Source organism: Callithrix jacchus, chromosome 5 (assembly GCF_049354715.1).
Source record: "Callithrix jacchus isolate 240 chromosome 5, calJac240_pri, whole genome shotgun sequence".
Classification (NCBI taxonomy): domain Eukaryota; kingdom Metazoa; phylum Chordata; class Mammalia; order Primates; family Cebidae; genus Callithrix; species Callithrix jacchus.
Window position 1 is genome coordinate 63,017,107 of NC_133506.1, and position 15,179 is coordinate 63,032,285.

At 43.9% G+C, this 15,179-nt stretch overlaps 1 protein-coding gene across 29 annotated transcripts in view; it reads left to right on the plus strand.

The window, feature by feature from the left end:
- Positions 1–15,179, plus strand: part of SPECC1 (sperm antigen with calponin homology and coiled-coil domains 1) — a 498,473-nt gene that overhangs the window by 363,433 nt on the left and 119,861 nt on the right. For 18 of the 29 annotated variants that reach the window (XR_013535352.1, XR_013535357.1, XM_078372281.1 and 15 more), the window contains 2 exons: positions 2,343–2,402; positions 8,769–13,659. Coding sequence is in view for 16 of the 29 variants with exons in the window: in XM_054256956.2 (XP_054112931.2) it covers positions 2,343–2,402; positions 8,769–8,858 (150 nt within the window). In the remaining 13 variants the exon portion in view is untranslated. Of the gene's footprint in view, positions 1–2,342; positions 2,497–8,768; positions 13,660–15,179 lie in introns of those variants that run through there. The other 11 variants (XR_013535346.1, XR_013535347.1, XR_013535355.1 and 8 more) reach the window with 2 other exon arrangements.

The following is a 15,179-nucleotide window of genomic DNA, read 5'->3' on the forward strand; positions in this document are numbered from 1 at the left end:
TGTTAAAGTCTCCCACTATTATTGTGTGGGAGTCTAAGTCTCTTTGTAAGTCATTAAGAAGTTGCCTTATATATCTGGGTGCTCCTGTATTGGTTCCATATATATTTAGGATCGTTAGCTCTTCTTGTTGTATTGATCCTTTTACCATTATGTAATGACCTTCTTTGTCTCTTTTGATCTTTATTGCTTTAAAGTCTATTTTATCAGAGACGAGAATTGCAACTCCTGCTTTTTTTTTGCTCTTTATTTGCTTGGTAAATCTTCCTCCATCCCTTTATTTTGAGCCTTTGTGTATCCTTGCATGTGAGATTGGTTTCCTGGATACAGCACACCAATGGGTTTTGGTTTTTTATCCAATTTACCAGTCTGTATCTTTTGATTGGTGCATTTAGCCCATTTACATTTAGGGTTAATATTGTTATGTGTGAATTTGATACTGCCATTTTGATGCTGGCTGGCTGTTTTGCCCTTTAGTTGATGCAGATTCTTCATTTTGTTGATGCTCTTTATCATTTGGTATGTTTTTGGAATGGCTGGTACTGGTTGTTCCTTTCTATGTGTAGTGCCTCTTTCAGGAGCTCTTGTAAAGCAGGCCTGGTGGTGACAAAATCTCTTGAGTGCTTGCTTGTTTGCAAAAGATTTTATTTTTCCTTCACTTATGAAGCTTAGTTTGGCTGGATATGAAATTCTGGGTTGAAAGTTCTTTTCTTTAAGAATGTTGAATATTGGCCCCCACTCTCTTCTGGCTTGTAGAGTTTCTGCCGAGAGATCTGCTGTGAGTCTGATGGGCTTCCCTTTGTGGGTGACCCGACCTCTCTCTCTGGCTGCCCTTAGTATTTTCTCCTTCATTTGAACCCTGGTGAATCTGACAATTATGTGCCTTGGGGTTGCTCTTCTTGCGGAATATCTTTGTATGTTCTCTGTATCTACTGGACTTGAATATTGGCCTACCTTGCTAGGTTGGGGAAATTTTCCTGGATAATATCCTGAAGAGTATTTTCCAGCTTGGATTCATTCTCTTCGTCACATTCTGAAACACCTATCAAACATAGGTTAGGTCTCTTCCATAGTCCTACATTTCTTGGAGACTTTGTTCATTCCTTATTGTGCTTTTTTCCCTAATCTTGGTTTCTCGTTTTATTTCATTGAGTTGATCTTCGACTTCAGATATTCTTTCTTCTGCTTGGTCAATTCGGCTGTTGAAACTTGTGCATGCTTTGCAAAGTTCTCGTGTTGTGTTTTTCAGCTCCTTCAATTAATTCATATTCCTCTCTAAGTTGTCCATTCTTGTTATCATTTCCTCGCATCTTTTATCAAGGTTCTTAGTTTCTTTGCATTGATTTAGAACATGTTCTTTTAGCTCACGGAAGTTTCTCATTATCCACCTTCTGAAGTCTGATTCCGTCACTCATTCTCCGTCCAGCTTTGTTCCCTTGCTGGTGAGGAGTTTTGGTCCTTTCTAGGAGGTGAGGTGTTTTGGTTTTGGGTATTTTTGTCCTTTTTGCGCTGGTTTCTTCCCATCTTTGTGGATTTATCTACCTGTCGTCTGAGTAGTTGCTGACTTTTCAATTGGGTCTCTGAGTGGATGCTCAGATTGTTGACGATGAAGTATTTCTGTTACTTAGTTTTCCTTCTAACAGTCTAGCCCCTCTGCTGTACGACTGCTGAGGTCCACTCCAGGCCCTGCTTATCAAGCAGCTTTGTTATACAATAGAATATGTATGCCATAAATGTTATTTATTTATTTATTTATTTATTTATTTATTTATTTATTTATCTTTCAGAGGTGGAGTCTCTGTTGCTCAGGCTGGAGCACAAGAGCACAATCACGCAATCTCAGCTCACTGCAACCTCTGCCTCCCGGGTTCAAGTGATTCTCCTGCCTCAGCCTCTGGAGTAGCTGGGCTTACAGGCACCCACCACAATGCCTGGCTGTTTTTTGTATTTTTAGTAGAGACAGGCCTTCACCATATCGGCCAGTCTAGTCTCGAACTCCTGACCTCAGGTGACCACCCGCCTCAGCCTCCCAAAGTGGTGGGATTACAGGTGTGAACCACCACGCCCAGCCCCATAAATCTTGCAAAGTATAAATTACCTAAATCCTGACAGAGGTAAACAAAAATTTGTCTCTGACAGGTGTCAGTCAGTAATGTTGGTTTTGGTGCAGTTGCAACCTCTTTATTTTTTTTCTTAAACTGAGATCGTATTTTGTACACTTGACTTATTATTTTTTGTTTTATAATAGTGCATAATTTATATGGGAGTATCAGTTGATGTTCTTTCCTGGAAAAAGCTGTATATTTTAAATTAATGATTCCAATCTGTTTGTCTTTTTAACCTAGAAGAAGAATCTATTGTTGGCATTTGAAGCAGCTGAAAGTGTAGGCATCAAACCCAGCCTGGTAGGTATCCTATTTTGTATTCTTGTGATACTTTATTTTAATTGTATGAAAAATAGCTTTATGGCAGCTAATAAACAATTTCTTGTAGAACATTGACATCTGTTTGCTGAAAGCTCTTGCCCTCAATACCTAATATAGAATTATCCAGTTGATCTAATCACATATGATTTAGAAATTTTCAACTCTAAGAGGTTTTCAGTCACATACGATTTCATATGGACAAATTTCAGTTCTGGAAACACACAATAATAATTCAGTGGACTGAATTATTATTAGAGCCCTCTTGTTCAGAGCACCTAGAAATCTGAATAAAATGCTATTTTTAAAAAATCAACATATAGCTGACCTCTCAAGGAAGAATGGGAAATACCCAGATGCCAGAAATGTAAAATGAAGCAGAAACCAGGCATAGGCTGAGCCTGCAAAAGCCGGCAGGGGTGGGCAGGGGGCAGGGGGCCAGGCAAGCACCAAGACCCATGCCTGTATAAAGCCAAGGCTTACAACATGCTGCTCTTCTTAGTGAAAGCAGAAATCTTTAAAACTCCACCAGCCAGTCCAGGGAGGTGATAAGGAAGCTGGTCTCCACGTGTGTGTGTGTGTGTGTGTGTGTGTGTGTGTGTATACGCATGTGCACATGCGCTCAGAGAGAGGAAAAGGAGAGAGAAAAAAGAAAAAGTCTTTTGCAAGGAAAGGAAAAGGGCCAGGTGAGATTTAGAGCCCAAATTTATAAAATCTGTGCTGCATGAAGCCCTTAGTTTATACTCTCGGATGCAGGAAGCCCCTGGGCTGATACTACAGTGGCTGCTAAAAAGTGACAAAACACTTGAGAAAAATGATCTACCTGAGCTAGTCAGCAGATACAGCAAACAAAAGGATTATGTGTCAGAACTTGAGATGATAAATAAGAGGCAACAAAAAGACTATTTAAACATATTAAAGAGATAAAAGGAGCAATATAAATCACAAAGAAAGAATGATTCCATTTTTAAAATATTTTTTTAAAGAATCAAATAACACTTCTAGAAATGAAAATTTAGAATTAAGACCACAATATGTGTTGCCAAACTGAATAGATACAGCAGAAGAGAGAACTACTAAATTGGAAAATAAATATAGGGAAATTATCCAAAATATAAAAGAGACATTAAAAACTATAAAATATAATGGTAAAGTTGAATTAATATGTGTTCAACCTCAGTAAAGGGAAAACCCAACTGGCAGTTGCTTAAACCATAAAATGTTAATTTTCTTTTTTAGCAACAGTAGTTTTAGGTTTGGTTCACCACTCAGTATTACATTCAAAGTCCCAGAGTGTCTCTTCTTCATGATCACCATCTTTAATCTGTTTCTTTTGTCTCCATACTTGTTCCTTTGTGGTTGAAGGTGGCTCCCAAACTTCAGACATCACTTTCATCTACAGGGTAGGAAGAAGGGAGAAGAGATAGAGCAAGTGTCTCCTGTCTTTTCCCTTTAAAGAATGAAAATAAAAGCCTCCTTGGGTTTCTCCAGCTCCTTGGCGGTACTCTGTTACATGGTCTCCAGCTGCAAGGGCATTTGAGGAAGTGAGCACATAACATTTTTCAGTTTCTTTAGTGGGAAGCCTGCAAGGGAGAGAGAGCTTGGGAATTACTCTTGGGCTATCTAACTAATAGGGTCTGTCTCAGAGTTTAAGAAACATGGCTGAAAAAATGAGACGATGGCCATGTCCCATGCCCAAAGGGAATTCCTGATATGAAAAGGATGGAAAGAATGGAATGGAGATAATTTTGAAGATACGATGTCTGAAAATTTTCCTGAATGATGAAAGGACAATGGAAGAGTCCACAGATTCTTTATTTATCTCAAGCAGGATAAATAAAACAAAAATATCCATCCAGATGTATTGTAATGAGACTACAGAAAAGTCAAAGATAAGACAGTTAATCCATTAAAAATTTCTGCTACTCAGTAATAAAAATACAACCTAGTAGGAAATTATCAAAGGCTGGAATAGACAGTTCAGAAAAGAAGATCAGGAATGGTCAATGAGCAGTTTTAAAGATGTTCAATCTCATTAGGGATCGAGAAAATCTAAGCTTAAATAAAAATGAGATACAATTCTGGCCTGGCATGGTGGCTCACGCCTGTAATCCTGGCACTTTGGGAGGCCGAGGTGGGTGGATCACCTGAGGTCAGGATTTGAGACTGGCCAACATTACAAAACCCTGTCTCTACTAAAAATACAAAAAATTAGCCGGGTGTGATGGTGGGCACCTGTAATCCCAGCTGTATATTCAATTTGACCATGATACCCAAGATAGAATATGTCAGAGCCAAGATTTGAACTCACCTCTGTGACTTCGAAGCCTATGCACTGGCCTCCACACAACATGGCCTTATTATTACAATTGAGGAGTGGCCTTGGGAAATAACTGCTCCCTTTTTAAAAAAAAAAAATTTTTTTGAGATGGAATCTCTCTGTGTCACCCAGGCTGAAGTGCAGTGGTGTGATCTTGGCTCACTGCAACCTCCACCTCTCAGGTTCAAGCCATTCTCCTGCCTCAGCCTCTCTAGTAGCTGGGATTATAGGCCCTTTATCCAGACTACTGTTGATGGGCATCTATGTTGATTTCATGTCTTTGCTATTGTGACTAGCACTGTGATGAACATAAGTGCATGTGTCTTTTTGGTAGAACGATTTCTTTTTTTTTTTTTTGTATATATAGCCAGTAATGGGATTGCTGGATCAAATAGTAGTTCTGTTTTAAGTTCTTTGAGAAATCTCCAAATTGCTTTCCACAGTAGCTGAACTAACTTACATTTCCACCAGCAGTGTATAAGCATTCCCTTTCCTCCACAGCCTTGTCAGCATCTGTTACTTTTTGATTTTTTATCAGGAGCCATTCTGACTGGTGTGAAATGTTGGGATCTTTAAAAGTGAAGTTCTGTAGTATTTCCCAGATACTAGAAATTGTTCTTCCTCAGCCACCGTGTAAGGAGAGCATCTTAGCCAGTCCAATTGCAGGTGCAAGCAACTCCTCGGGAAAGGAATTTCATTTGGGAGGATATGTGACATCACTGTCATTAAACAGCCAGAATATGTGCCCCAGGGCTGCTGTGTCATTACCAGGCCATGTAGTCCGTGAGGGCTGTTGCTCACTGAGTGCCAGCATGCCCACCAGGACAGCTGCTGCAGGGCTGGGTGCTGCATGCTTCCATGGAGGAGGTCACCACACAGCAATTCTTAAGGTGTGGCTGGGCCTACTCTGCAAGTATAAACTTGATGAGCTGTGCTTAAATAGCTAATTTCTACTTGATTGTATGAAAAGCAATGTTTTTTGTATTTACTGTGTGTATTGACTATTTACCATTCTGGGCATTTTTCTTGCGTGGACTTGTTGGACCCTTACAGAGGTCCTTAAGATGGATGCCCTCTACAGGGGGAAACTGAGGCATGTGGCTTATGAGCAGGAAAGGTAAGAGGCAAGGTCAGGCAAGCGGCTCCAGAGCCCATACTCTCAACCACCTGACAGCTATGTTCACCTTCTGCACATATTTTGTTAGATTTAGACCTTAGTTGTTTTTTTCTTTTTTTTGGTGCTATTGAAAATAACATTGTTTTTTCTTATTACAGAATCCAGTTGTTCAATCGTATATAGGGCAGCAATTAACTTTTGTATACTGACTTTGTATCTGACTTTGCTAAACCTGCATGGAAATGCTTTGGGATTTTCTAAACAATTATGTCATCTGCAAATAAAGACAGTTTTATGTCTTCCTTTGCAATCTGCATGCCATTTATTTTTCATGCCTTTTTGCACTAGCTAGAACTTCCAGTACAATTTTTTTGGTTTGTTTTTGTTTTTGTTTTTTGAGCAGAGTCTTGTCTGTCACCCAGGCTGGAGTAAAATGGCATGATCTTGGCTCACTGCAACCTCCACCTCCTGGGTTCAAGTGATTCTCCTGCCTCAGCCTACTTAGATTACACCTGTAATCCTAGTAACTGGGATTACAGGTGCCCACCACCACGCCCAGCTAATTTTTTTTTTTTTTACTAGCGATGGGGTTTTGCCATGTTGACCAGGCTGGTCTTGAACTCCTGACCTCAGGTGATCCCCTTGCCTTGGCCTCCCAAAGTGCTGGAATTACTTATAGTCCAGTACAGTTTTAAACAGGACAGATGAGAAAGGGTATCCTTGCCTTGTTCCTGATTTTATGAGGGAGTGTTCAAGTCTTTCACCATTAAGTATGATATGAGCTGTTGGTTTTTTGTACATATTTTTTATTAAGTAAAAGGGGTTCCCTTCTATTCCTAGTTGTTGAAGGTCACCACATATAAAAACTGTCTTGGTTGTGGAATTTTGTGTAATGCTTTTTCTTCATCTGGTGATTTCATCATGTGTTTTTTCTCATTCAGTTATTTAAGGTGATGAATTACATCAGTTTACAAATGTTGAACCAGCCTTGTGTTCCTGGGATAAACCTCACTTGATCATGATTTATTATACTTTTATAGATTAATGGATTCAGTTTAGCGTGTACTCATGAGAAACTGGCATGTAGATTTCCTGTAATGTTTGTGTCTAGTTTTGGTATCTGGATAATGTTGGTATCACAGAATGAGTAGGGAAGTGTTCTTCCCTCTTCCCTGTTTTGAATAGATTGTGTAGAATTGGTATTATTTCTTCCTTAAGTATTTGATAGAATTCACAAGTGAAATCATCTTGGTCTGGTATCTTTTGGAGAGTCTTAACTACTAATTCAAACAAAGGCCGTGCACTATAAGATTGTAACTAATGCAGCAAACTCTGTCTTCTGAAATGTACAAAATATACTTTCACAAATTTCTCAAATGTGACGTTAACAATGTGCTAAATATTTTTAGTTCTATTATTATTAAGTTCAAGCATGTAAGATTGTCTGCTCACAACTGAATATTGATTAAACTTCTGAGTCGTCCCTGAGATTAAAGACACACCCTTTCCATCATACAGAGGAAAGTGAACAGTGTGCTCTCTCTCTTGCATTCGTAGCCATCCCTTCTTTTCCCAGAGCTCATCTGTCTCCCAAATTGCATGCTAAATTCTTCATCACTTTGTTTCTGTAAGTCATGTTAGCAACCCTCCTTGGTAAGGATTTTAGCTTGCCAGGCCTCAGTCTGTGTGCAGTCATGACTACAGCAGTATAGGTAGAAGGAGACATTCTATCCTTGTGTGAAAGTGTGTTGTTTTTTTTTTAGTTGTCCTGCATGGAATGTTCTACCAACTCCTCTTCCACTCCTTTCCATAACTAGTGATATGCTGATAATTTTTTAGCATCACCAGGGAGCAGAATAGGTGAAGTCTGTTCAGATGTTGAATCAAGGGACAGATGTGCTAAGTTCAGCCTTACTTTTCCATGGCATCTCTGCTTCTGGCTTTACATCAGGGTCCTTTCCTACTATTCTCTGGTAATCGCACAGGAATCCAAATTCAACCCCAAAGTTAATTACTAAATATGTCCAGTGGCACAAATTTCAGAAAAGTTTGACTAAGTGCCTGACAGGATGCCTACCCTCTTGTCCTTCCCTTTCTGGCCTGGACTTAACTTAAGGCATGTTCATCACAAGCTTACTTGCAAAATGAACAAAAATAAATCAGTCTGTCAAAACCAGCAAATTAGCAAAAGTAAAAATAAAAAGAAGCAAAAAAAATCACAAACTATATTAAATAACAATAAAAAAGTTAAATGGTAACACATAATGCTGGTAAAACAATTACATTTGAAATTGCTTCAAGACTTTTGTGATAATCCCACCCTCAGGAATTTATCTTGAGGAACTAGTTTGACAGAAGGAAACAATCTTGCACAAAGATGCTTATCGCAAAGTCTGTGGTGGTGATGAGGTGAGCATACACTGCTCCATGTCCCTTGTAGACAGCAGTTTCCCTAGATAGTGCACATCCACTAGAATGGTAGCCCGCAGAATGGCATAGCAGCACAGGGCCCCAGGTGTGAAATGATCAGTCCACATAATAGCACGTGCACTGTGCTGAGAGCCTGGGGAATTAGAAGTGCAGATTCAAATGCAATTTAGAAACTTGGAAATCATTTTAACAGTCAAATTATGGGTGACTTGCTTTTTAAAACTTGTTAAATGCCGTCCTATGGTTAAAAGATGAAAATGGTGGGAAATCGTGTTTTCCATTTTTTGGAAAGGAATAGTATCTCCTGAATAAGTGGGAGGAAAGGGCCTTTAATTTATTACTTTCAGCACCACCTGTGCTGGCCTTCACATTCTATGTAAGTGGAGGGTTTCCAGGCAGTGTAAGCCCTAACCTGGATTGAAGTCCCAGAGGGGAAGGGGTCTGTGATGTCCTGCCTGTCCTCCATTTCCTTCCGCTGCAGGAACTCAGCGAGATGCTGTACACGGACCGGCCCGACTGGCAGAGCGTGATGCAGTATGTGGCCCAAATCTACAAGTACTTTGAGACGTAACCCTGGAGGGCCCGGAGTAGCCACCACTGCCACCTACTGCAGTGCCTGATCACTGTCCACTGACCCTACTCTGCCCACCACCCAGCTGCCTAGACTTAAAAGACAGGCTTAATCCAAGTGGACCCACACCCAAATAAGAAACAGAGTGGGTCCCACGGTGTACCTGTCTCAAATGCAAACCCCAGCTGGACGGTAAATTGGGGACACTTTGTTCTCCCTCAGGATGCTTCTAAAGAAGGCAGCCTGCCTCCTTCCAGACCAAGACCCCACACCCAGGATTGTTTTGCTGATTACACTGGGTGACTGAACACATCATCTGCAGAAATTCAGACAAACAGCATCTCCAAATCAGTCTTTTGGTTGTTTTCGTTGTTAAAAGTATCCTGGCTTTGCCTTTATGAAACCTTTGCCCTTGGCTGGGTGTGGTAGCTCGTGGCTGTAATCCCAGCACTTTAGGAAGCCAAGGCAGTAGGATAATTTGAGCCCAGGAATTCAAGGCTGCAGTGAGCTATGAGCGCACCACTGCACTCCAACCTGTGTGAAAGAGCCAGACCCTGTTTCAAAAAAAACAATAAACAAAAAGCAAAACTTTGCCCCTATAAACCTTCCTCCTTTCTCCCCTCCAAAATAAAAACCAACAGAACACAAAAAAATAAACATTTATTCCAGGGCAACCTGGAAGCATGTGCTCACTCAGCCTTTTGGGGAAAGGTGGGAGTTCTAGGTAACAATGTTAACACCTAGAATTTTATTGATTTTTAGTTCTCACAGTTCCTTATTTGGTTCATTGTAGCAAAAGGAAAGCCTGTGCAAATGCAAGAGAGCCCCGGGCTGCTTTGCTAGAGGGTCCCTGGGAGGTGCCCCACACCTCTGCCCACCACAGTCTGTGTGGTCCCAAGCGGCTGGCAGCTTTCACACTAGGGAAAATGCAGTCCTCATTGCCCCCAACTTTGTCCTCCCATTCATTCATACCCACACAGGATTGTCCCCCACAGAACTTGACAGGAGGTCACGTGTGTGGGAATGGCCTGTGTCTGCTTTGCAGGGTTGAGCTGGCTGAGGGCATGTGCTTCTGGTGATGCTGGGCTGACAGCAAATTTCAACAGCATTTCAGCTCTGGACTGACTTGGCCTTCAGTGCTTCCCCAGGCCTCTTATGTTGGCATGGGAAAAAGAAGCCTTTGGGGGTGGGTGGTGAGGGCCCACTTATAATCAACAAAGAAGAATGCAGTTGCTCCTGACACCCTATTGTTCTCCTCAAGTGGCAGCAGAGCCCTCCCCGGAGTCACCCCAGCCCCTCAGAAGAGCTCAGTCTGGCCTGGGTGCCCATCTGGTGGCTCTGCGGTGTTCTGGGCAGATCTATGTGCACTACACAGCGAGTAAGGGTGTGGCTCATACAGGTGGTTGAGGGAAATGGGTAATGCCCATCCCTTGCTGTTTTAAGTGCCAAATAGCCTGTTAGTGCCCCTCCAACAAATGATCATACTTCTAGTGAGTCACTGCAAATGACAGTGACTACCATTACTACTCAAAGTACATCTCTGATTGCTGATCTGAGCCACTGGTTCAGAGCCAAGTTCTAGAGGCTGCAGGTCCAGCCCCTTATCATTCCTGGAGAAGCAGGAACTCAGCCCCCCCGCCCCCGCCCCAAGCCAGACCTTTGCAGAGGTGGCCGCTGGGCTGCACGGGTCAGGGGATCCCTGATTCTCAAGCCACCTTGAGACGAGAGACTCCGCCCCAGCCCTGTTAGTGCATCCCAGCTGTGGCTCTGCATCAGAACCTGCAGGGCACCATTTGAAAACTCCTGGCTGCCCCAGTTGGTTGTCTCAGAACTATGAAATGGGACCAGAGATGCAGTCTACGTGTTTTGAAGGTTCTTTAGGTGACTGAAGCATAGCTGCGTGAAGTACTGAGGGGCAGACACCTTTCCCTGGCAGCCCCAAGGCAGGCAGCCTGTGGGAGCTCCTGAGCAGCTTTTTGGCGATGGTCATTACATCACCCATGCCTTTGTATTTAAATGAAACTTGAGATACAGTCAGAACCAATTCAACCTGTAAGTTATTACTTCGGCTGCTTCAGGCACTTGTCTGAAGCATTTTTTATTAACCTGCATTTCTACTTTGCCCACCAGTAAAGTAGGGGAAGTAATATCCAAAGTAGTTGAGTTTAGCTGGAATTACTCCAGGGTTTTGTGTGGGGAGGCAGTTGCTGCCTTGGGATACCCAGAGTGGGGTAGGTGTTTTCTGTGATTGGCCTGGTTTTTTATTTTTATTTTTTTATTTTGAGACAGAGTTTCATTCTTATTGCCTAGGTTGGAGTGCAGTGGTGCAGTCTCAGCTCACTGCAACCTCTGCCTCCCAGGTTTAAGCAGTTCTCCTGCTTCAGCCTCCCAAGTATCTGGGTTTACAGGTGTCACTACTACACCTGGCTACTTTTTTTTGTATTTTTAGTAACGGGGGTTTCACCATGTTAGCAAGGCTGGTCTTGAACTCCTGACTGCAAGTGATCCACCCGCCTCATCATCCCAAAATGCTGGGATTACAGGCGTGGGCCCCTGTGCCTGGCTGTTTTTTGTTTGCTTTTTGAGACAGAGTCTTGCTCTGTTGCCCAGGTTGGAGTGCCAGTGGCGCTATTTCAGCTCACTCAGGTATGAGTCACCGCACCTGGCCTGTGATTGGCTCTGTTTTGAGTGATTACATGTAAACCATCTAGAACCAACTTTGAGCAATGGTGTTGTGGTTTCCCTCCCTTCACACTGAGGCCATACCAGCCCCTCTCCAATGGGATCCCAAGTTGCCAATCACAGTGGCCAAACTTCCCATTTTTGTCTGTATCCTGCTCTTTAGATTAAAAAGAAGGAAAGAAACGTGAAAGGCCATGTGCAATTTATTTTTATAACTTAAGGAGATTCCCCAACTACCATTTTCTCTGCCAGTGAATGTGCATGTAGAAGAGGAATGCCATGTTCTGTCCACAGAAATACACATGGGGCTCATGCCCGTAATCTCAGCACTTTGGAAGGCTGAGGTGGGAGGACTGCTTGAGCCCAGGATTTTGAGACCAGCCTAGGCAACATGACGAGACTCTGACTCTATAAAAAAAATTTTTTTTTTTTTTTTAGAAAGCATCTCACTCTGTTGCCCAGGCCGTAGTGCAGTGGCGTGATCGCGGCTCACTGCAAACTCCGCCTCCCAAGTTCAAGCAATTCTCCTGCCTCAGCCTCCTTTGTAGCTGAAATTACAGGCACATGCCGCCAAGACTAGCAAATTTTTTTATTTTTAGTAGAAACAGGGTTTCACCAAGTTGGCCAGGCTGGTCTTGAACTCCTGACCTCAAGTGATTTGCCTGCCTAAGCCTCCCAGAGTGCTAGGACTACAGGTACCGTGCCTGGCCCAAAATTTTTTTTTAAATTAGCTGAGTACAGTGATACACATCTGTAGTCTCAGCTGCTTGGGAGGCTGAGGCAGGAGCATCACAGCCCAGGAGTTGGAGGCTGCAGTAAGCTGTGTTGTGCCACTGTACTCTGGCCTGGGTAAAAAAGCGAGACCCTGTCACACACACAAAAGAAATACACATGGTGTTTAGGGGAAGGGCAGATTCTGCTGGGCTTCTGGAGCTGTGACTGATGGCCTCAGGGCTGTAGGAATAGGCCTTCTAGCACAGCAGCAAGTAGGCTCCCCTAAGCCATCGGCTGGCATGGAGGTGCAGGACCTGGGGGAGGCAGTCCCACCACAACTAGGCCAAGGGGTAGGGTTTTTAGGTGTTTTTAACAGAGCTTAGAGCACCAGGTGAAGGTGGAAAGTTGATAAACTGGGAAAACAAGGTGAGCTCTTACCTTTTCTTTAGCAGTGTATGCCATTCCCAGTTTCTATCCTGAGACTTTCAGAGGCTACAAAAACCACATTTCTTTCCATCTTCCCTCAGCCAGTACATAGTCATTTAAAATTCTTTGGTTGTTCTGCAGATTCTTTTTTTAATGTGTAAATTTTACATGAAAAGACATCTGCAACATGCAAGCCCCAATAGAGTGGGGGAGTTTTTCGAGGTGAGAAGTTGCTGTTCTCTGCGTCGAACATGGATTGAATTTTTCCTGTCTGAGTGTAGCCCATGGCCCCCGCCTTGTGGGGGTAACATTCTCAGGAACTTCTTATCCTAGTCCCTTCTCATTTCAAAAACAATATAAGTCTTTTGTTTCCCTTTTTCATTCAGTTGTTGTTTTACAACTTTTGTAGAGACTAACGCAAGTAGATGCTGGTGGGTGTTAGACAAAAACACACATCCCCAGGGGCAAGCCATCCAGTGGTGAGGAATCTCTCCCATGTTCTTTTACCTGCTGCCCACAGAGACTCCCTTAGTCTCCCCCTCCTCTTCCCCACTGAGGGGCGGCTTGTGGAGATGGAGGACTCACGCCCCTACATGCAGAACCCCTGCCAAGTTCAGCAATAATTATCACCCTTCCAAAGCTCGAGTGACATTTTGAGATGACCTACCAGACATGCAGTGAAGGATATAACCTCACAGCCATTTTAGAAGCATTTCGAATAGCTACCAATGCCACTGGGCGTTTCACTCCTCTAACCCAAGTTAGAGTTTTGCTAAATCTGTAGCATCCTGAGTAGCATACAAATTTTAACTACATTAGTTGAATGCAGTTGATACATCTGTGGCCTCGTGTCTATTAAAGAGCACACTAGATTGTACCCAGCACTGTTAGGATATGACATGCTTATTAGATGTCTTTATTCACAGGAGAGTGTATGATAAACGACTATTTCTAATAAATATATTTTGTTTCTGTCCGATGATTTTTTTCCCTTGGTGACATTTATCATTAATATTTTCTCAAAGTGCCATGCTTACACTGAGTCTGTTTTCAAACCAGCATCTTCATCCATGTATTCCTTGTTGGGTCACAGTCTTCACTGCAGCTGCTCTTGCGGGTTGTGCTGGAATTTTCCGCAGAGGACTGGGCTCCTGGCTCCTCCGCTTCCCGTTTCCAGCTTTATTGCTGAGGCCACAGGCTCATGAAGATTGCCTTTCAAGGCCTACCCAGGATGCTGCTGAGCTGTGCAGATGTGCACACAATATGTGCAATGTCATGTGTGACTAAATGCCAACTGAGACCCTGGAAACCACTCATAGGGGGAATCATGCCAAGATTGAGGAGGCAAAGTGAAGATAGTTTTTAAATGATTGCTTCCTTACCCCTCCCTAGTTCATGTTTTCTTATACATAATTACATTTCTTCCTTGCTATACTACAAATACCTAATTTTAGTTGGTCAGAGATGGATTTGAGACTGAGCTCCCAACTCCACGGCTGCAACACCTGATTAAAGCCTTCTTCTTTGGCAATACTCATTTCTGTGATTGGCTTTCTGTGGGTGAGCAATGCAGGACCTAGGCTAATGCCCCGAGGCTTCAGTGACAAAATCTGTTTTTCATAATGCTTTATCTTCACTGTCCTCAAGAATTAGTATTTGAGTACTTTCTAGAGTCTCCTTTGCCACTTTTCTTTCAGAGGGAGTCTTGCTCTGTTGCCGGGGCTGAAGTGCAGTGGTGCAATCTTGGCTCACTTCGACCCCCTACTGGGTTGAAGTGATTCTCCTGTCTCAGCCTCCCAAGTAGCTAGGATTACAGGTGCGCCATGCCCAACTATTTCCATTTTTAGTAGAGACGGGGTTTCACCTTGTTGGGCAGGCTGGCCTCGAACTCCTAACCTCAAGTGATCCCCTCGCCTTGGCCTCCCAAAGTGCTGGGATTACAGGCGTGAGCCACTGCGCCCGACCGACACTAGTGCTCGCGGGCTGCAGGGACAGGACGGATTAGAGGCCAGTGACCCCAGCAGCACCTGGCATTCCCCGACCCAATCGGGTTGCCAGCCGCACAGCCTCTGGGCAGACGCGCGCGGCGGCTGCGGCTCAGAGCGGGGAGCCGCTGCTCGGCCCCATCCCCAGGCAGCGGAATGCCCAGAACTGGTCCCCTTGCTTCGGCACCGGCCAAGTAGGAGCTGGGCGGGCAGTGGCGTCGGGCAGGCTCTTCCCGCCGGGCGGGCAGCTCGCTTTGACCCAGCCGCCTGACTCGGCTTGTGTCCTGGCAACTCCGCTGCGGTGGCGGCACAGGGGCGGGAACTGGTCCGCACGCCTGAACTGAGGAAGCCGAGGAGCAGGTGCGCCGCGGCGCTGTGAGGCGGCACTCCCCGATGACAGGTAGGCTGGACGCCGCCACCCGGAAGGACCCGCCAGCCCAGGCCGGCGCCGGAGCTGCAGCGCCACCTATGGCCAAGGAGTTTTCTCTGGGAGGCGGGGGCCTGTGTGCACAGG